The sequence below is a fragment of the Frieseomelitta varia genome, unplaced genomic scaffold, assembly GCF_011392965.1.
Source record: "Frieseomelitta varia isolate USP_RPSP 00005682 unplaced genomic scaffold, Fvar_1.2 scaffold_342, whole genome shotgun sequence".
NCBI lineage: Eukaryota > Metazoa > Arthropoda > Insecta > Hymenoptera > Apidae > Frieseomelitta > Frieseomelitta varia.
This window is the reverse complement of record NW_025110082.1, coordinates 245639-270256: the sequence shown is the minus strand read 5'-3', so window position 1 is coordinate 270256 and position 24618 is coordinate 245639. Positions and strand designations below refer to the sequence as shown.

Here is a 24618-nt window from a genome sequence, read left to right as displayed (position 1 = left end):
TGTTCATTATTAGTCGTGAATAGTTAGTTGTTTGTTGCCTGCTTGCACATCAAACACAACGAAAATGGGATTTGCTTTTCAAAATTTTTGAAATGATTGATTGGATACAAAACAATGATAATCATTACACGTGAAGAGAGTTACTCGTGAAAAGAATAAAATAAAATAATATAAAATGAAAATTAATAGAATAAAATAATATGAAACAGAAATAATAAAATAAAATTATATAAAATATAAATAATAGAATAAAATTATATAAAATAAAAATAATAGAATAAAATAATATAAAACAGAAATAATAAAATAAAATAATATAAAACAGAAATAATAAAATAAAATAATATAAAATAAAAATAATAGAATAAAATAATATAAAACAGAAATAATAAAATAAAATTATAAAAATAAAAATAATAGAATAAAATTATAAAAATAAAAATAATAGAGTAAAATAATGTAAAACAAAAATAATAAAATAAAATAATATAAAACAGAAATAATAAAATAAAATTATAAAAATAAAAATAATAGAATAAAATTATAAAAATAAAAATAATAGAGTAAAATAATGTAAAACAAAAATAATAAAATAAAATAATATAAAACAGAAATAATAAAATAAAATTATAAAAATAAAAATAATAGAATAAAATTATAAAAATAAAAATAATAGATTAAAATAATATAAAACAAAAATAATAAAATAAAATAATATAAAACAGAAATAATAAAATAAAATAATATAAAATAAAAATAATAGAATAAAATAATCGAGAAAAATAAAAATAATACAATAAAATAATCGAGAAAAATAAAAATAATAAAATAAAATAATCGAAAAAAGTAAAAATAGAAAAAATGAAAACTAAACGAAATATTTCAGCTCAGACTGCAGTTATTCAGTTGTGCACGTCATTAATAACACGGAAAATATCCTCGAATGGTTATCAACGAGTTAACGAACGCACGTTCTATCAAAGTTGGGCATACGCGCAAGAATTTCCAATTACGCCAGAGGAATAATCCGCACGATGTATGCGTTCAATTTCTCATCGTCTGTTCCCACCACTGTTGATAATCTCCACGGAGGAATTTCATCGAGATAGTTCGTCGAAATACTACGAGAAAAATACGAAACATGGCGGAAAACAAATTTTTCTGTTCGTTGCCAAACGAATAAGATCATCTCGACAAGGCGATCTTATCTTTAACGCTATTCTCGTTATCTATCGACGGATGGAGTCTCGAACGATTTCCGCGATTCTTCGCAAGAATCTCAAAGGCAGCCAATTACGTTCGTTTGCAATTCTGTTCGAAACGTGCACGAAACACGGAACGCTGCTTAACGAGAGAGCTTCTTAAATATTTCCCCGACCGGGATCACGCGAGCGAATTATGCAAGTTGCCACGTATGACCAAACAAGTGACTCTGCTGGTCATGCTCGAATTGTGGAATCCCGCGCCGTTTCATTCGTTCTGCGGATGAACGGATAATCCTTAACACGACGAACGAACGTTTCATTTTTCGGGAACAATTTACGTTGTCAAATTATTTTTGAGGCTTTATCAACGAGACTGTGAAAGTTTAATGTTAATCTTTTTGTTACTGTCCTTTGGATGGATTCTGTAATTTTCTGAAATTTCAAGAAACTGTAGTACCGTGATGAATCCTTGCTTGATCCTGAATGGATCGAACAATAATTCTATCATCAATTGTAGATTTTTGAATGATTTAATATTCAATTTGACAAGTATTTAAAAATGTTTTATTTGAAAATTGAGCTTGGAAATTTTTATTTTAAAAATAACACTAAATTCGACACTGAACGTAAGAATTCAAAAATTAGTATTGTAAGTACAGTGGGCGAAAAGAAAAATAATCGTTCCTTGGTTTCATTCAAAAAAAAAAAGAAGAAGAAACTATCGTTCAAATATTTTTATCATCTTGTAGATAGAAGTGATCTATGAAAAATTATCGAATTGTCAATTCGAATTCAATCTCAGATTCGCGAGTTCTATCGCGCGGGAAGATGCAGAAGCGAGGAAGAACGCTTAGGCCAATTACCAATTACCCCGGGAAGAAAAGATCGCTCAGTCCTGCTGCTGAAAATAGACCTCCCATGTATAATACCTTCCGTAGTGTAATAGCACGCCTATACGCAGAAGAACGCCTATTCTTTTCTACTGTTGCGAAAAACGATCGGCATACCGAGCTGAGGCAGCTCGCTGACGGTGTATACCTTGGACCGGTACGTGGCAATCATGGTTTAACCACCGTATAATTATGGAAAAGTCCGCCGTCGTGTACTCGTCGCTATTGTTCTTTCTGCGCTCGATGAATTCACTGCTACGGATGACAACAGGCGCAACGTTACCCCACGAAGAGAGAGGGAGAGAAACAGACGTGTGTGTATAGATAACAGACACACGGAAAGAAGAAAGAAATAAAGAGATGGATAGATTGAAATAGACGTGATAACTGGGAAACTCATCGCGTAAGTGCGAGGTTGTCCCACGAAATGCATAGAGAGACAAGTACGTAGGAAAAGATGAAGACACATGCAGAAAGAAGAAGAAACAAATAGATGGAGGAGATTAAAAGAGACGTGATAACTGGAAAACACGTGTCGGTGCAGTGTTGTCGCACGTGTACGAAAAGATGGAGACAGATACCTAGATAGACAGACACATGGAGAGAAGAAGAAACAAACAGACGGAATCGAAAAGGGATAGACAGATTAAAATAGGCGTGATAACTGGAAAACACATCGTGTCGGTGTAACGTAACATTCCCCACGAAACACACAGGCAAACTCAATACAAAGAGAAGATAGAAACAGGCAGAAATGAAAAGAAGAAGTAAACAAACGGAGAGATGAAGACAAGAAGGGACAGATATGTAGATTAAAACACAGACACGATGAGTGGGAAACAAACACAGTTGAACAAAGACAGATTGATAGGCAGAGACAAGTCGATTGAAACAAAGAAAGAGAGATAGAGTAACAATAAAATATAATTATAATAATAATATAATTGAAATATAATTAAATATAATATATAATAATATAATTAAAATATAATAATAATAATATAATAATGATAAAATATAATTATAATATAATTGAAATATAATTAAATATAATATATAATAATGTAATAATATAATTAAGATATAATATATAAATAAAATATAATAATAATAATATAATAATGATAAAATATAATTATAATAATAATATAAAAATAAAATAAAAATATATTTAAATATAATATATAAATAAAATATAATAATAATAATAATATAATAAAATATAATTATAATAATAATAATAATATAATAAAATATAATAATAATAATAATAATATAATAAAATATAATTATAATAATAATAATAATATAATAATAACAATAAGATAGACTGGAACAGACAGAGGAAGACGAAGAGGATCAGGCAGACTGATAACTGAAGAAAGTAGACAGACAAAGTCAGAGATAGATAAAGAGAAACATACGGACACGATGATAACGTACGACAAACTGAAAAAGACAAGCAGACAGACAGACAGACAGATAGACAAATAGAGCCGAATGCATAAATCAAGGCAAACACGATAGACCGAGAGAGAAAGACAGAAACAGACAAACAGAAATCTGAGAAAGATAGACAGAGAAAGACAGACAAAAAACAGAGAGTGACTGCAAAGAGAGACAGACAGAGAGAAAAATATAATGAGAGAAATAGACAGAGAAAGATACTACAAAGATATGAGAAGAAAGAAACAGGCAAGAGACACATAACAGAGAGAGTATGAACACCTACGAATATTCAAATCGCACCTGGCGTAACCTCGCTTCCTGCTGTACCACCGTGACATCATCGGTCCTCGGTGGCTTTCAAGCTGAATGGACGCTGATCCAGGACCCTGGATCCTTCCCTCGGGACAAAGCATCGACGGATTCGCTGTCGTCGCGATTTGCATAAATTGCGAATGCTCGGCATCGCGGGGACGCGTATTGAAATCACGCCAGCTTTTATAGCTTGTGAGCCGAGTCCGAGACGTTTTCGGTGTCGTATTTACGAGATGATTGTTCTTCTTTCCTTTCTTTCTTTCCTTTTCTTTTCATCTTCCTCTTTTCTCTCTACTCCAGACGACGAACGGATCGTTTGAATCAGAATGATCTCTTTAGCGAACCGATTCTCGCTAAAGTGCCGCACGCATGACGAAGGATGGTCGGTTTTATTCGGCTCGTGCTTTTGTAACGGATTTCGACGAGACGCGACTGATCGAGTTGAAAAGACGCGTGATTTCTGAAGCACGATTTATTGAACGATAGAAGATAGAAAATGGAAAATTGTAGGGATTGAAGGAAACAGCTCCACTTTCTACATATTCTATTTCATTTTTAAAAAAAAGTGATCTTTCACTTGATTGGCTCCAAGTAAAAGTTTATTAACAGGCGTATCGATTGTAAATTCGACGCACTATGTTTGAAACAATATCTAGTGTTTAATTGCTTGTTGCAGGCAGTTCCTTCCAGTTATGTTTAGAAGTAAAAAATTAGATTTTTATATTATATTGTTAAATTATTTTTATTATTATATTATAATTTATTAAATAGATTAGATATAGATTATGTTATTAAATAGATATATATTTGAGAGTATCAAAGTAGTACGGCCATTACGATTCATTAAGATTCATCGAAGGGAAATTCGCCTTTGTGATTAATTGAATCACTTTATGCCTCGCTTTTTGCACGCGGAACTATGTATTACTCGTTACGCACTACCCGGGACGTTTACGTTCCATCCGTGACGCTTCATTTTCTCCTTTTACTCGTCTTAATTGCAGCGAAAGAATTTTCGATCCATCCAATGAAACATTATATTATTTTACGTGATTAGAAAGTTATCTGATGTAACGCGAGCCATCCAGCTTCACGGAAAACCGGTTGGAGATCGGCTATGGCGGGGCAACGTGATCTTCTACGGCTTGATGAATAAACGGACAGAAAAATCTGGATAATAAAAAGTGGCAAATAAAAGAGAAACGGAATTACCTGGAGTAATAGCCAATATGATTAACAGTAATAATTGATGATGAAATCGTAATATATTCAAATAATAAAACCGGATAATTGACGCGTTAACAAAAAGCGCGATAAAATTAATTTTGAAACAATTTTGGCTTTTCCTGTTGGAGTCATTACATTGAAACGAAACTCTGGCTGCAACGGATAAAAATCCAAAAGTGATTAGAGCACCAATTATGGTTTTTACAGGTGTATTACGGATACTTATGTAATTTTATATTTTTATGAAGGTGACCGAAAGAATGGAGCCTGGATAAAAAATTATTGTACTTTGAATATGATATAATACCTGACAACACTTGAATATGACATATATAATTAATATCTTGAATACAATACAAGTAAACTGGTATAAATATTTTAGAATATAAATATTTTAGAATAGCATCATAGAATAATAATAAACGTATCAAAATGCGTAGTCCATTTATATAGGAGGCATTCATAAATAATGTCGTTCTTTCTTTCAAATTTAATAAACACTGCCATCTAGTGGCAATAATTTAACTTATTGTAACATAACCTGTATCATTATAATATATAATTAATTTATTATATGATTAATTAATTATATAATTTATTATAATTAAATAATTTAACTAATATTAATTAATTAATTATATAATTAATTTATTATAACATAACCAATATTCTAGTAAAATATATTACTGACATTTAGCGTGCTTATTGTTTGTTAAATTATGTTATAGATTGAAATATTAACTTTTTTTAAATAAAATAGGTATTTATTTTTAAATAAAATAAAATTTATTAAATTATGTTATAGATTGAAATATTAATTTTCTTTAAACAAAATAGGTATTTTTCTTTTACAGAAAGAAGTATTTATTTTTTTTAAATAAAATAAGCATTTACTTTTGAATAAAATAAAATTTATTAAATTATGTAATAGATTGAAATATTAATTTCTTTTTTATAACAATAAGTATTTCTTTTTTATTTGAAATAAGTATTTATTTGTTTCAAATAAAATAAGTATTTATTTTTAAATAAAATGAAATTTTGTACAGTACAAGTATCCTCCAGTGTGTGCAACTGCGCAACGGAAGAGAAATGTAGCCGAGCTAAGAAAGAGAAGAGAAGCATGGTCGGATGAAACCGGTGCGTGGAAATGTTATTACAATTGCAACGTTTTAAACACTGCCTCGGGGAAGGAAACGGTGCCTCATAAACGGCTCGGCGATGGAATGCACGGGCCGAGGCCAGAGGAACAATTTATCGCCCCGTATCGAATATTTCGAGTCGCTCGACGCATTCCGGCGCCGATCTTGTCCGCACCAAATCTCTACGGGCCACCATAAAATATCCTCGGAAACAGCCTGTCGGCTCAGATTTACGGTCGATCCTATCGGTGGGCCAGCGTTTCACGGTTTCGTCCGTGGAAGACGGAGGGGGGCCACGGGATAGATCCGCGAGATTGACGAAATATCTCCGATCTTTCTTCCTGGAGGTGAAGATTTACGTTGCTCGAATTATTTGTCCCACTTATCGCGGATGTTCTCGCTCGCGTCAACTAAATATTATAAATTATGGATGGACGGCGGCGTATTTGTGTGAACGTGTTTAAAAAATGGAATCTAGGATCGTTTAGAACGTATATTTGGATATTTCATATAGTTTTATTTGTCAGGCTCTTAAAGCCTGTTAAATCTTAATATCTTAATTAAATTACTGTTATTCGTGAAATATTATAAATTGATGAAATCTTATTATCTTATGATCTTATTATCTTAATTGAATTACTGTTATTCGTAAAATATTATAAATTGATCAAAAAAAGTAGATTTAGAGATATTTTTATGAACATAATTAAAAAAAATAGAGTCCAGATACAAGATATTAGATATTAATGTATTATAATGTATTGATAATATCTATAGACATTGCTATATAAGTATATTATACTATATAAATACAATATCTACAGATAGCAATAAACATATTAATATCTTAATATATTAGATATTTATAACATCTATTATAATGTGTATTATATTTTAGACATTTCATATTTTTTTTACATATTATATTATTTTATAATATGTATTTTAGACATTTCATATTTTTTTATGTATGATATTATTTTATACTGACATTATATCATACTATACTGATGTTATATTTTGCACGAGTCACAAATTACTAGTGCTAATAAATTTTCTCGTACAACGTTTACTCTTAGAAAATGCGCAAAAACAAATAATAAATTTCGCAAAACACTGTTTAATAACGCGGGCATAATTCATCTGTTCTCAAGACACATAGAATATATTTTTATTATAAGTGTACAAGTATAGAATAGGAATACTTCAGCGTGAAGAATGAAACGTTTTAATTCGAACGTGTGTTTTTTAACAGTGAGCACGTAAGCGTTTCAAATCGCTCGAAACGCGGAGAAATACTTCATCCTTTCTTTCGTTTCCCGTCGTCGAAGGAATTACTGCAGGGAAATTACGCCCGAATTACAGACGAGCTATAGATAACGACCTGAGCTATAGATAACGTCTTCCTTAGCTAACAAGTTAATTACGTTGCACGCAAAAAAAGAAACGTTCGTTCTTTTCTTGTTCTCCTTCCTCGTGTGCTTATGATTGTTTCCCTCCGTTTTCCCGGTCAATCACTTGCGTTATTTGATTAGACTTTACGAAGTGAGACACACTGTATTTATATAAATATTGGCAAGATCGAAACATTTTAATAAAAAAATTTTCAGCACCTTGGACAATTTATTTCTCGATTATTGTGTTTTATTTGTATCATATGATTGTTAGGCCAATTTTCATACGATATGTTTGATATAGTTTGATATAGTTCGAATAGCAGAATTTTCGATCAAATTTGTTAATTTATCCCTTATATCTTTGATAATTTTTGCAAACATTAGGTTTCAATTAGGAGAAACTTTTTGAAGCACAAAGTTAAAACCACGTTAAAAAAATCTCACATTCAATTGCAATCCTATTAAATTCAGCTAGCTTTCAGCTTTGCATTCCCATAAACTAAGTACCGCTTAATAGTATTCTCAACAAGCTAATGAGAGAAAAATTTCAACTCAAGATCTCAACCCTACAAGTAGTAGCAGGTGTACAGTAGTACAATAAGTAATTTTATTCACGCGGTGTATTCATGTATGTTCAGAAGCGTGAACCATTTCACTTGAACAAGACTTACTTATTGTCAGAATATGCCGAAAGATTAATTCTTGGAAACGTATCAACGTTGCCTATTAATTCTTCAGCTGTTCAATTTCATTTTGGTTTAATTCACAAGTTACTTTCAGAAGTTATTCGTAATTTCATCTTTTCATATCATACCAGAGCAAACGTCTTTGTACCAAATTCAACTCGATTTAGTTTGCAATTGCTGCTCGAAATAACGATGAAGTGCATTGTTTTTAAATTGTACGTTATAGAAAAAAAGATAATTAATTATAGAAAAAAATACTCTATATTAGTGATGCACAACTTTTTGCATATGATAAGCCAAAAAAAAAGAAATAGCAAAAACAGAAATATAGATACTTGTTAGAATAGTGGCTCCTATATCGTTCTCGCACACTTTCAATTGAATTAATTTTATTATGCAAACAATATAATTGAAACGTAATCGTAAAAACTTCTGTAAACGCAAGAAGATTTAAACAGGTCGCGAAATTTTAAAACGGATTGCGTATCACTGCTCTACGTGGCATATAGACTTTTGAGAAACACGAGATTCCAAGTAAGAAACGTTCGAGGCAGCTGAAGCCAATTTCTCAATTCAGAGTGACTTCCAGCCCGTAAAAGTTACGTGAAAATCCGCCAAATTTTGTAATTGTAATCGAACAAAGTTTCAGAATATAGTATATCAAATATATTTGTTTCAGTATATAGTATATCAACAATTCCCACCTCAAGAGGATCGTTTCTTCGCGAGAAAGCCAGCATTGGTCACGAAAAACATTTAGTCGGATCACTTCTTTGGATCTTCAGGAGAACAACACACGCACGCGAGTGAACTTGGAGTTGACCGAGTGTAACGAGGCCTAGAATCCGTGGGCCCGTTGATTTCACAGCAGGCCTCCGACGCGGGACCACGCAGGCAGAACGAGGAATTTCCTCGGCAACCGGGAATTCAAATTCGTCGTTACAAATGAGCCTGGCTATAATTAGGTAGATGCTATCGTGTGAGAAGGTGCGCTAGAACGTTGCCGGCCGGTCCGTAACCGCGTGTATTCAAGTATGTGTGTATGTGTGTGTTTGTGTGTGGATGGTTTGTCTAACGACGCAAAGAGGCAACAGCCTCGAACCGGCAAATCGACATCGTTGAGGAAACCTTGCCATTGAAAGACCGCTTCTGCGCGAGTGCCAAAGCTCTAGAAACAGAGAGAAGCTCTCTCAAGTTCGTAAGCGGATTTAAAATAATTTTCGAGTATTCTCGGAACGAGACAGCCCACTTCGATTGTGAAATCGTTCTTGTGGATTGTGCACGTTTGGAGAATTGGACGGAGGGAAACTTTGCGAAAAAAATTGTAAATTCCTTGACTCCTCCGAGTCGAGAAATTGCAGGATTGAGAAGTTTATCGAGTTCTTGAAGTTTATTGAGAATAACGTTATATTGTTGGATAAAATTAGAGAGTTACCTATTTTCGAGAGAACGTAGGTTTTGCTCTGGAATTACAAATGGAGAGATTTAGGGTGAAATTTGTTCTTCTTCTGGAGCTATTGTAAAGTAATTGTAAGATTTGGTTTTAAAATTTATAATTGAAACTAAATTTAATATTTATTATGAAAGATAAATTTAAAATTTATAATTGAAACTGAATTTAAAATTTATAATAGAAAATAAATTTTAAATTTATAATTAAGTAGGTAATATTTAGTTTTAAAATTTATAATTATATAAATTTCGTATAAACGTGCAATTTATGATTATCCTGCCTTCCCATTAATTCACGTACGTATGTTCATACGTATTGCTATCTATCATGAGTTGAATAAATCATTTTGGTTTCAGAGATAAAAGAAAATTTACTCGTGAAAAATGGTAATCATAAAAATTGCAATACACTCGTGTTGGGAAAAAATGGTAAACAGTAACGTGTAATTAAAGTAATGAAAAGGACTCGTATATTTCGAGCACGCGTAAAAAAAAAAAGAAAAGAGCAGAGAAACACGTGGAAGGAAGTGGCCTTATAAAATAAAGTAAAAAAAAAAAAAAAAAAAGGAGAAAGGAAGAAATGGACAAGATACTATTTTCACATAGTTTCATGGGAAGTATGGTGCAGAGGAGACGGCAAACGCAAACAAGGTTGCTTCCTCCTCATTTCGCGAAAAAACACAGACTCGCGCTAATGAGCTCGTTACAGTAGCGCCATTAGGAAATGTCCGATCTCTTATAAAACATCCCACGGTCAGGGCTTAATCAATGAAGTCCGGTGTTCGTATTCCCTGCAAAAAGTGGCCAAGCCAAATGTTCGTTCTTGCAACTATGCGGCCAACGTGAATAATCTAATGAATAGAGTTGCATGCTACATTACGCAAAGAATACATTTAACATTTACTCAGCGGGACAACAAGTAATGATATAAATTTAAAATACGGCTTCGCAGATTATGAGATTAATATTGAAGTATTGATTGAAATTTATCATTGAAATTTTTATAGTATTTCTATGGAATTTTATACATTAAATTGTTAACGAGGAATGAACACACTAGATTAAAAAATTGTTACCATGATCAAATGTACTTGTATATAAAAAACATTGTATATTGTATAATGTTGTATAATAAAACATTAAGAAAAAGAAACATTGTCCTAGTCTGTTAAAATTCTAATGAAATTACAATTGTTGCGTTTGACCAACTCTTGACCAACTCTGATAAAATATTTTCGAGTGTTGATGTGAGATTCGATCAACGACGATGATACAGAAGGGAAACACGAAATGTTGAAAATGAAATTTACACGTGGTTATTCGCGCGAGGCATTAGTCACGTCGGCTGCTAAACGCCGCGATACAATCGTGTATCTTACGAATCGTTAAGTAAAACACGCCGTCAAACGAGCCTTTATCCCCGGCAGATTTAATCGGCAACAACTCTTTTAATTGCAATCACAGCTCTCTCGGAACGATGATGAATCGCGCGCCATTCCTGCAAATGCACGCCCCCAAAACGAGATCGCTCATTTTTCACTAGCGTTGAAAAATTTACGCGCGCACGCGTTCTACCGCGAAAAAGAAAAGAAAGAAGAGCGCTAGCGCGAAGAGGTAAAGATTATTTCTTAATAACGTTTCAATATTGAAGTCCAGTTTACATTTTGTACGAGTTGCATTACTTCCAGTTGGAGTGTGATAAATATTAATATATTCTTATACATTTTTACACACGTGTACGTGCGTGTCACATGTACCTATCTAGTGTACATTTATGTACGTACACGACGTATATATTAAATGATTAATCCTTTACATCATCCTGTAACTTGAAAATTACGACAAAGATATTTTATAACATAATTATAAGACTGGACGTTCAAAGTGTACGTGTATATAACATCATGCATCTACATTTCAAAAATATTATTTTATACTATCGCAAAATCGAACGTATACCATTAGAAAATGATTTATTCACGCTAACTATTAATTTCCAAGTGAAATATCTACAATAAATAGATTAAAAGATCACCAGAATTGATTCATTCGTATCGATTGAAATTTTCAAATTAAATAACTACAATAAACAAGTAGATTAATAAATAGGTCAACAATCGGATTAATCATCTAACAATTATCTTTTCCTCTTCGTGGGCAAATCGTAAGTTCCACTCACTCGCAAAAGTAACAAGTACTGAACAATAAAATCAGCTTTCTTCAGACCTAAAATATATTAACATTTAACGTTTTAAAACAGATTTGCGAACAGAGAGCAATTCTAGTATGTTTTTCTACACGTCCAGTGAGAAAGATTAGAAAACAATGAATTTTTTTTAATAATTTTTTTAAAAATCAAGATTCCATTTCGTCCGTCATTTGTGTTCGATTTATATATATTCATAAACAAACATTCAAGAAAATTTGTTGACAACATTCACTTGGAAAAAACTTATGAAAAATATGATTTTTTATCGTATCGTTTAAACAAATGGTTAAATTCATAATGGTATTAAATTCATCGTTGAAAAACACTAAATTTACACTAGAAATTTTCAATAATTTTCCGAGATGTTTGACACCCCCAATAATATGTTTCGCACCCCCAATTTTGAGGATAATTTTTTATCAACATCGACCACTGCCGATAAAAAGAGAAACGGGTGAGACATTCTTTCGAAAACTACGTTCATGCCAAGTTTCATGAAAAATCGACCATGTTTCTTTGTCGAGAGGGCTTGTTAAAGTACGTTACCCTATATTCACCGGACAGAAGCTGTTCCCCTCGTTATACCCTAACATCATTTTCATCCTGATTAACCCATAATTCCGAAGCATTCTGGTACGTTGCTGCGCCACGCAGAGACTTACAAAGTAACCGAGGCAGGAACTTTTTCAATTAGACATTCTACGTAGTGCCGGGCGTTCCTCTTCGCTCCTGCAGCCCGCCGGTTGTAAATGACTGTTAGGAAGGACAAGGCAGGTGCATGTACCTTCGCACGCCTTAATATATCGACTGTACTATACTGCGGGGTTTCTCTCGCGCGCCCACGCACGCCGCGGATGTAACTAATCGCATTCCACGATTAGAAAATCCGGGCGTGCCCCATCGCGATGCACATGTTCCGATAAACTCTGGTATTTCGCGGGCATGTTCTATACCGTTTCCGCCACGGTCGCACGATGGTACACTATTTCAACAGAATGCTGCACACGACGATTTTTTTCCAAAAAAAAAAAAAAAAAAGAAATTGGGTGGTTGTTTTAATTTTATGGAACACTATGGTTGAGAACTGAGAACTGATGAGTGACGAAATGCAATATAGAAGGTATATAGAGTTACTCGAATTACCGTGTATAGCAAAATAAATGCGTGTCGGTAAAAAGTAATATTTGTTAATATTATAAAATATTATCAAATATTATAATAGTATAAAATAAAATATTATCAAATATTATAATACTAGAAAATAAAATATTATCAAATATTATAATACTAGAAAATAAAATATTATCAAATATTATAATACTACAAAATAAAATATTATCAAATATTATAATATTATAATACTAAACTATAATATTAACAAATATTGTAATATTATTATAATACTATATATTATAATACTATTACAATATTAAAATAAAATATTATCAAATATTATAATATTATAATATATAATATATTATAAAATAAAATACTATCAAATATTATAATATTATAAAATAAAATAAATTGATAATAATATCATTATCAAATATGAATTAATATAGAGTGAAATAAAATGATAATAATATTATTATTATTATCAGATATTAATTATCTTATCGACAGATATTTTAAATATTCACGAAATATTATTATATACTAATATTCAATAATATTCTATCTTACAGTTAAAATATTTGCAGAAAATTATATATTTATAGAAATTATATATACTGTAATAAGCTGAAAAGCTAAAATACCAGAAACAAAATGAAAAATTTCCATTCAGATTCTCTCTACATAAACTTCTCGCTGCCAACTTTCACGTCTAATTCCTATCAGACAGGGGAAAAAGAATTGCTAATTGAGAATAAACGACCTCGTTCCGTTTTATAGTAGAAAAATACACTTCGTACAGTATAACATCAAAAGTGCCTTTACCTCAAGTTCACTGCTGATTACCGTATCATAACGTTATACGTTCTCATTATGATTTTCGAATAAAGCATTTACGAGTCTAATACATATTTATACAGCCTATTCCTCCATTATTTTCAACTATAAAACGCGTTAATAAAACTCGCGAATAAAATGGAGAAAAGCGCCTAACGAGCGCTCTGCGCGCCCATTATAAATAATTCAAAACGGAAGAATTAATAATAATTCGCAAAGAGAAAAATACGTAAAAGTAAAAATCTATCATTTCTTTCCCTCGCGTGAGACGAAAAAAAAGAAAAGAGAAAAAGATTACAATGTCGCCACCGTCGAATCTTCGTGAAACGTGCTGCCGCTCGAGCGTAAACGTGATTGTTCCTCGTTAGAAGATGATACGGCAACTACATGGGAAATACATGACTCTCAAGGGATTACCATATATAACGGAACGGAGGATGAAAACGGTTATATACAAAACGCATATTCTCTGAATATGCATTGTCGTCATGAATTATTCGCCTGGGCATGCCCGTTTAATATAATTGAACTCTCGGCCGTCGTGTGCTCACCTCAACGATGAAAGAAAGAGAATCACCAGGAAGGATTTGAACGGCGAGATAGCGGCTGGCGGACACCAGGGGTTGTTGGCAGGACCGCGCAGCCGTGACACCGCTACCACGCATGCTGCATGCTTCATTTCGTCGCCGCTACGCCCAGCGTCCTCACTGCAATCAAATCAAGCAAAAGGAGAGAAATATTATTCAAGGTGCATCAGAAAATCCCGTGCTTTCTTCCTTGGGACTGGGAATTTAACAGGCTGAGTGCAACATGACACCGAAGTTAAGTATCGTGGCGATCGGCGGCGATCTTTTCATTCAGGTTCGCGTTCGATCTTACAAATTTAGTAATAAATACACCGACCGAAATTACGTTGGACGTAATTGTACTGTGATGTTTCACCCATGAACAGCGTAAATAAAGTACGAACTTAACGTGTTAAATAGACTTAAGTATTTTTTCTTATTGTTACGTTTAGAAATTACTAAGTTACTAATTTTTTTTTTTTAGCAACTTCTTCAGGGACGAATTTTTTGTTAGAGGTTAGAACAAAGACGTTTAATTTCATTTCGTTTTATTTCTCAGCTGCGTTATGACGATTGGGATTTGTTTTCTGGTTGAAGCAAGTTGAACTCTTCCTCTTGCGCTAGCAACTGGTTCGCGGACCATAACGAGTGGCCAAACCGTGTACAGCAATTCGTCTTCTTTTTTGAATTCATCTGTATATCACTGGACATTTATTATTTGTTCTGCCTGGGTTGTATCCCAATATACTTAAAACTGCGAAAATATTGCAATTTTTGGCCAAATATCCTCGCCATTCCAGCGCAAGAGGATTGATAAAGATTGCACATTTATTTTTCTAACGATTTCGCGAATGGAAGTATAAATATATATACTATAGAACAGTCTATACTATACTATAATATAAATACTATAGAATAGTATATACTATACTATAATATATATACTATGGAGTAGTATATTACACTATATTACACTATAATATATATACTATAGAATATACTATACTATATACTATAATATATATACTATAGTATATACTATACTATAATATATATATATAGTATAGAATAATATATATAGTATAGAATAGTATATACTATAGAAATTATTAAGAATATAATAACTCTTTTCATAGGACGTAAATTAACTGTTCACATATGTGAAGAGGTTAAAATTAGGCGCAATGAATAATAAAACGTAATTGTCACAATTATATTAGCTTCAGTCTATATTCTTCTCTAGACTCTATACACCCGAAATATCTATCCACTAAAAGATATTTAAACTACCCCCCCCCCCCCCCCCCAAAAAAAAAGCCACAAACAACGAAATAAATATACGGGGGGAAATGAAACCACGAAAAGAGCAGCCAGATTTTAAGGTAGGCAGGTAGAACGACCAAACAGATGCTCCATAATGTTTCTCGAAAATAGAGAAGGCGACTACCGGGATTACTTCACGTCAGGCTATTAGAGCAGGGAATCACGTGGCAACGAAGATAACAATGTACGAAAGAGCCGAAGGGATATGCAAATGGAAACGGTAACCGGTCGCACAAATCACAGTGGCATTTCCAGAGATTCCAGCCGGCAGGAACAGCAGAGAGAAAACGAAGAAGAAGAAGAAGAAGAAGAAGAAGATGATGATGATGATGATGATGAAGAAGGTGAGGAAGATGAAGAAGAAGAGGAAGAGGAGGAGGAGGAGGAGGAGGAAAGCCTCCGCACACGGTTCGCAATATGTGTGCTGAATCCCTTTCTGTTGGCCCACGGTAAATCACAGAATCGCTCCCGGCATTACTCCATTTTCATCTCCGTGGAACAAGAGGCAAGAACAGTCGCGTGGACGGAGAAACGGATGGTCTCTCGCTCGCGTCGAGCCAGGCAGCCGCTCATAAATCGGCCGGACAATAAGTCCTCCGAAAGAAAAAAAAAAAGAAAAATTGCAACGCGGAAGGCATCAGATCCACCGTGGAATTTCAAGCCCTCTGGAACCGATTAATTGTTTCGATTTCCACGGAACCTCTCTCCAAAGGCATTCCATCGCGATTACGTGCCACGTTATACGAGGAGCTCACAACATTATTACATTGTCACGAACTCTGTTTCAGGCAGGAATTTCGCATCCTTGCAGCACGAAATTCGCACGGCTCTTGTTTTCATCGTAATGGCACTGCTGATTTTTGTGTTTTCGTGTCGAAACGATGATTGTCGCGTGACTGATTTGCTATTTAGAATTAAATATTTTAATTTGTCACTCGTCATATTATTTTTCAAACGCATCGACTGTCATAACATACGTCAGTTACACTTCAGTCTTCTTCTATTTACAGAGTTTCTTTATTTATTATCTAATTTTTAGAGATCTGTTATATTATGCTTCTCTTTTCAGTTACCACATAACAAATTTTATTTTAGCAATGAACACGAAATCGGTGTTCGAGAGGAAGAAAGAATAATCGTTTAAACGCAATTCAAATCTCCATTTGTTCCGACAGGTTCTCCACAAGAGCTATCAATATCTCCACGGGCAAAAAACAGAAAGAAACAACGAGTTCTTCCCACAATATCCTTTAAGCAACCTTTTCACAAACACCCTAACGAAACAGCTGTGAATATAAATTTCTATAACAAATCTCGAACAGTTTCCCAAACGAGCCCTCCTAAAAACAGAATTCGCAGTATTGTTCAAGCTGCACTATTATTACACCGAGTCCGCGTCGTGAAACGACTTTCTCTCCTTCTCTTTCTCTCTCTCGGCATGGTTATTTCGGAGTCGTCCCATGATTCGACGAAGTCGCCGCGGTAATCGACGAAATTGACTAATGGACGATCCGCGAGAGAGCAGAAAGGAGGAGAAACCATCTACCCGCGGAGGGATGATCGATGGGATCCATTACCGAGAGACGCGTGCAATCCGCCCACACCCCGAGGAACCACCACGTTCTGTCCCTTTTTCCTCGATCCTCTTCCCTCCCCCTCCCTTCGCCCTTTCGCGATCGCCCACCCTCTTCATTTCCCCCTACTCTTGTACATACATACATACACTCGTGCACTGCTTGCAGAGTTGTCTATTTCTCTCTCTCAGGTGCCCTCACGGCTCGGTGCATTTACTCGCTTACCGGTATAACTGCCGCGCCATTATAAAAACCGATCCATGCTTCTTCTTCCCTCTCCCTGAAGCCCAGTGTTCCATGCTCCATTTTATCTCTCTCGCCATCCCTCATTCTTGGCCTTTGATTCGTCTTTGATTCTTGGATCAACACCCCCGATAGACAGTGCATTTCACTGCCGTTTAACCCCTTGCGCTGGCAACTGGTCCGCGGACCGTAACGAGTGACCGAACCGTATACAATAATTCGTCGCTTTCTGTTTCTTTCTGAACTCGTCGGTATATCACTAGATATATAGAAATATACTATAGAATAGTATATACTGTAGAATAGTATATACTATACTGTAATATATATACTATAGAATAGACTATACTATAATATATATACTATAGAATAGACTATACTATAGTATATATACTATAGAATATACTATGCTAAAATATATATAAAAATAGAATAGACTATACTATAGTATATATACTATAGTATATACTATACTATAATATATATATACTATAAAATAGTATATAGTGTACTATAAAATAAATACTATAGGATAGTATATACTATACTATAATATATATACTTCAGAATAGTATATACTATAGTATAATATATATACTATAGAATAGTATATACTATACTATAATATAAATATTATAGAATATAATATAAATATTATAATATTATAGAATAGTATATACTATACTATAAGTACTATAAGTACTATAGAATACTATATACTATATTATAATATATATACTATAGAAATTATTAAGAAGTAATAAACTCATCATTTGTTTTGCTTAGGTTACATTTAAATATACTTACTTAAAACTGAAAAAATGTTGTAGGTTACTTAAAACTGAAAAAATGTTGCAATTTGGGACAAAAACTTTTCGACTTGGCGCAAGAGGTTAACCCCCGTTCTTCTCCTCTCGGGGGCGATCACCGACCATAAGAAAATACCGGAATTTATCGAAGAAAATCATGGATAGTCAATTTTTGCGTGGCCATGCTTGCAGATCTCTGGATGGCTCTTGGAAGGCTTCGAACGCCGAATAGGGGATGAACCCCTCGCGTATTCACTGCGAATCGTGAGTCATGGCCACGGTGAAAGGGCTAATGTTTTAACACTACTTTTTTTTTAGAACCACGCAGTAAAAATGACCAATTTATAATTTTTGTTAAACACTTTATAGAGATAAAAACAGAATGTATTTATTTTTATTTTTAAAAATTTAAATAATTTTTCGTGAAATTACTCACATTTCACTGTATTATAAAGTTTCTCCATTTTTTTTTTTTTCATCTTCAATGTCTCTGACGGGGAATTTTATACTTCAATCGTCGATAGTTCTAGTGTGATAGTTCTAATCCCGAGATATTCGATGTTGGAAGAAAAATTGTAGAATTAAGATAAATAGATCGAGAATGTTTTTGTGAAACGATTTTCATGAAGTCGATTGTATTATGTTAATTATTGTTCTCGCTATTTTTTCACGTGACTTCTCCGACGAATAATTAGTTAAATTGCTGAAGTAATTACTAAAATATTTATCTCAATTCCTCTGAGATTATCACGACGACAGGCGACATTACTGCGTCATGTCAACTTCTCTGGTGAGAATTGCTTTCAGAACTAGTCGGCATCACAGTGATGGGTGACATGAAAATCTCCAGAAATTTGAAGAACAACAAAACAAATTACTTTCGAAAGACAAATCACTTTCCGTACGATCCTTTTTTTTTTCTCTACGAGCGATACTATCATAAATAAATCAGACGGTGCAACAACTATCCAGAAATTTGATTAAAATTAAAACCTCATTAAACTAGTACTGGCGAATGTTACTGTAGAAGATACTGTAACAAAGAAAGCAGAGAACTCGGAAAACAGAGAAAATGGACACACCTACTCCGAAAGAATCCATAAGATTCCTCGCCGAAAGTCTTTCATTACCGCCTGGTTAAACAATCTAGGATATTTTACAAGCAACACCGGCGACCTTTGTGCCGGTACCGATCTCCGGCAATTAACTCGTCCCTCCCACATCAGCATGCAGACCCCGATCACGTGGAAGAACATGTTCGAACGGCGGATGGATGGCTCTTCTTCCCTTGATCGGCACCGCGTGTGCACTCGCGGCGAATTCGAAAACATGGCGAAGGGGATCCCTGCGGATCGGCAGGGATGAAAGTGGCGCGTTCGATCGAGCGAGCGTGCGCACACGCGTGGAAGACAAGAGCGATATCCAGCGGGACGGGGAGCGCCGGCGACTGGTTTTATCGTTCGACGAAGTACGACGTGCATGCACGTAGTAGGCGGTACATAAACAATGTGAACTACATTCCACCGGCATGAGTAACCGTGTTTTGCACACTCTCGCCACCTCTTGTCCTTTTTAGCGCGTACAAATCTAATTACTCGACAACCTACCTATCCGAGGGAACGAGCCTTGGATATTCCCTCGGTGTAAAACTTGGCAGAGTTTTCCAGTGGGGCACAGGACTGAATTCAATCCTAGAAATGCTAAGTCTTAAACTTTAAGTTTAATGTATTTTATTATTATTTCTAAGTTTACTTTAAGTTTGCTAGGTTTTATTATTATTTTTAAGTTTACTTTAAGTTTACTATATTTTATTATTATTTTCAAGTTTACTATATTTTATTAATATTTTTAAGTTTACTATATTTTATTATTATTTTTAAGTTTACTATATTTTATTATTATTTTTAAGTTTACTTTAAGTTTACTATATTTTATTATTATTTTTAAGTTTACTTTAAGTTTACTATATTTTATTATTATTTTCAAGTTTACTATATTTTATTAATATTTTTAAGTTTGCTTTAAGTTTACTATATTTTATTATTATTTTTAAGTTTACTTTAAGTTTACTATATTTTATTATTATTTTTAAGTTTACTATATTTTATTATTATTTTTAAGTTTATCTTAAGTTTACTATGTTTTATTATATTTTGCTATTATTATTTATATTTTATTATATTTTATTATTATTATTTATATTTCATTATATTTTATTATTATTATTTATATCTCATTATATTTTATTTTACTATATTTTATGAAAGAGTTCAAAATAAAAGTGACCGAAAAATAAGGCATTTTTGACTCCTCTTGGCACAATGATGATACAGTCGATCTCAGTAATTTATTTGTTCAGAATAATATTGACTTTAGATAAATAGATTTGACAGTTTAGATGGAATTTAAGTTTAATTCCCCTGTATTCGGAATAATATACAATAAAATATTCAGATCACTCGTTACCTTTGATCCACATCTTATTTTTATATATCTGAATTATTCTTTCGAATAAATCAATTATAAATATTCGGAGTTACCGAGTCTAATTTACGTGTCAATTAAATTAAATTTTGAATGTTAAAAATGGAAAAACGCTTAAGAGAATTAATACATAACTAGTTAAAATTTTAAATAATAATTTATCTCAATCGACCAAAAATGAGTGGAAGACAATGAAAGAGATATCTTTTCTCTTAAGACCTCGTTTTTTTAAACAATTGAATGTTGCCAATTAAAAACTTGATTTTAAGTAATATATACTATTATTAAAATTCAGTGTTCTTGTTAAAAAAAAAAAAAGAATTTCCTGTCGATGTGATATCCCTGGTATACATAATTTGAAATAGGATACTTGTGAATGTGAACATATTTGCATCACTTTTAAGAATTTTCCAGAAGTTTGTTGGCAAAAATGACTAGAAATTAGTAGATTCTCAAGTGTGTTTGTGCAAATCTTTGTAAATGCAAATGCTGAATTCATACGACGTCCGTGAAATGTGCAGAATTTCACGAATTTCCGGTTAGGCGAGTGAGAGTGAATGTGTCAACCCGAGGGCTCGAGTTTGTAGTTGCGTAGAAATTGATTCAATGGTAGTGCTTGAATATTCTGTACGTTAGAATTAAAAGAAAACTCCTAGCAAATGCTAATGTACAATATCAATCACTAGTAAATAACGCATTGCAAGGGAATAATCGTGAAATCGTTGTAAATTACGTGAGTTTTATAGTTTACATTTAAATTGTCCGTGATTCAGAAACAGAAAAACACTTAATCATAAAATATAAATTCTACGAGAATTCTATCTATTATCTATGATAATTTTGAAGCTTGAAATTTCTTAAATGAATTTATATACTTGCCTATATTTCACTTTACAGTATAGTTATAATGAAATCTTATTTTACTTAACTATTTTAATTTATTTTCATTATAAAATCTATAAATCTATAACAGCTCCATTAACTCAGATCTTCAAATTAAACAAATCTACGCCCTCCTTGTTTCATTTCGTAATAAACTAAGTTTTATAAAAAAAAGAAGAAAAGGAGAAAAAAGATTTATTCTATTTACTTATATTATAATTTATATCGACATTTTCTTTCGTGCCTTAATATAACGCGTATCTATTAAATATCGCGTTCTTTCAGACCACTTTCAAACATACTCACAATTTTCGCGAAACGTGCTCTCGCAAGGCATCGAATATTTCAGTACCCCCGGTAATCTCTAAATAACACGTTGCAGGAAATAATCATCAGCCAGCCATAATCGTCACATATTATCGATGAGATTAGCCGATCGACCGTTTCTATCTATCCGCTGCGTGGCTTTCCGGGATCGTTTTCCAACGGACCGTTACCTGCATTTATCCAACGATTCATAGCGATCGCGTCTCCGATATGCCCGTGCGTACACAGATTTTTATCCGAACCTGATCATACCAATGAAAATATAACACTGGAATACCGCGACGTCGTCTCTCTTCCACTTTCCTTTCTTGTTTCGTGCGACGAAATAAAGCTTCACGCGAAAATACTTTCTGAGCTTTCTTTTTGTTCGCACGACGATTCGTTTACTACTAGTATTAAAGAACTGATGAATTACAAGTCGCAGGATATAGACTTTTCACATTTTTTTTTTTTTTTTTTTTATATTTTTACGCCGAGTAGGATAATTGGACAATTCGTAATATAGTTTTTTATTCATTCGGTTTATTATCAAATTTGCTATCAAATTTGTGCTAATGAGCCTCAACTATATAATTCGTATAGAAAATATTTTCTTAGATATTTTTCTCTATGAATATTTTATTTTATTTTATTTTTTTTTTTCTCTATGAATATTTCCGAGAATTCTTCGAGAATTCCTCCGCAAGGGTTAATATATGATTTTCGTGTGTTTATATCTCAAATATTCAATCAACCATCTTCAAAAATAACGATCAAATAAATCATTTTATTTTTAAATAAAACGTTTTTTATAAAAACTAACGAATCATTTTATTTTTATACAAAGGCATTTTTTCCAAATAGGATCGAAGCCTGTCATAAGAGAGAGATCCGTAGAACATTCCTCCGAGAGGAAAGACACCCATAAAAGGCAACATTACACGTTACAGTGAAGCAAAGAAAAAAATCCAGAAACATAACTAAGCGTGGCAAAAGTTTCTAAAAAAGAAATTTACACGATGACACATGTGTAAAATAGAACCAGGCAATGAATATCGTTCAAAAAGTGCATCGAGAGTCGAGTGCACCGTATTCGTCCTACGCTCCTACATCTTTCTCTCTCTCTCTTTCTCCCCTCCACCCACGGATCGACGAATGCATCATGCGTGCATGCAGTTTCGCTGCGCATTCCAGTAAAGTCCCTGATCTCCTGCCCTTGCGGTTTAGCATTCTCATTAAGCAACGCTCGAATGCCTCTCTTTTACGCGTTTGCGAGTAAATCGACGCGTTTTATGAATAAATTCTAGCGGCAAATTGCAGCGCGGCCACGGCACCGCGGCCCGATGATTAGATCGTAATCGATTCGATCCGCGGAACAACCTGTTCTTAATTGCAAAATAATTCCCACTTAACGACGGCTCGGTACAGGAAAACTTATTATTGTCGTGACAACGCGGGTTAATACGAACTGTGTTGTTGCGCGCCGCGCCGTTCCAATCGTAGATCCGCGTCACTGACGATTCTTACGGGACGAAAGAATGCGCGCGCCACGGGGCGCACCTCGTCCATGACCAATAAAATACCGTCGTGGAATGAATATTTGCCAAAATGAGCATTTTTCCTTTTTTTTTTTTTTTCTACTCTTGGCTCAGCAGTGATGATAATGCAATTTATCTTATTCGATTGGCTCGCGTGACTATGTCGTCGTCTTGTTAACTTCTTGTGCTGAAATGACGTGCCACGCACCTCGAGAATTTTTTTTGGTTCCAAAATTGCAATATTTTCTCAGTTTTTAAGTATATTGAGGTATAACACAGACAAAACAAATAATAAATTTATTACTTCTCAATAATTTCTATCCAATGACATCATACCAACGAGTTCAAAAAGAAAGCGACGAATTATTGTATATGGTTTGTAATGTACGGTTGTATCTTTTACATTATTAATAATATGTACGGATGTGTCTCTTATATTATTAATAATATGTACGGATGTGTCTCTTATATTATTAATAATATGTACGGATGTGTCTCTTATATTATTAATAATATGTACGGATGTGTCTCTTATATTATTAATAATATGTACGGATGTGTCTCTTATATTATTAATAATATGTACGGATGTGTCTCTTATATTATTAATAATATGTCTCTCTTATATTATTAATAATATTTTGGCCCTCCTTTCTTTTGTAGCTTACAGTTTTTTTCACATATCGTCTAGAAGCGCTGTAAAAACGCTGTAAAATGGACTGATTTTCAATAGAAACATTTTTTTTAAAATAAGTTAAGAAAAGTTGAAATGTTCAAATATGCAGACGACGTTCAGAGTATTAAAATAAGACAAAAATCGCAGAGTATTGAAAAGGATTAAACCATGCTTCGTATTGTAACAATTCGGACAAGTTGGGCAAAATAATCTAACGTGATATCACTATTAAAAAGGGCGTAATATCGATATTAAAGTTGAAATATTCAAATATGCAAACGACGTTCAAAGTATT

General features: G+C 33.2%; 1 protein-coding gene across 2 annotated transcripts in view; it reads right to left on the bottom strand.

The window, feature by feature from the left end:
• Nucleotides 1-24618, bottom strand: part of LOC122530430 (protein expanded-like) — a 133074-nt gene that overhangs the window by 49268 nt on the left and 59188 nt on the right. For both annotated transcript variants that reach the window (XM_043657362.1, XM_043657363.1), the window contains exon 3: nucleotides 14474-14629. In XM_043657362.1, the coding sequence (XP_043513297.1) occupies nucleotides 14474-14587 (114 nt within the window). In that variant the 5' untranslated portion in view covers nucleotides 14588-14629. The remainder of the gene's footprint in view (nucleotides 1-14473; nucleotides 14630-24618) is intronic.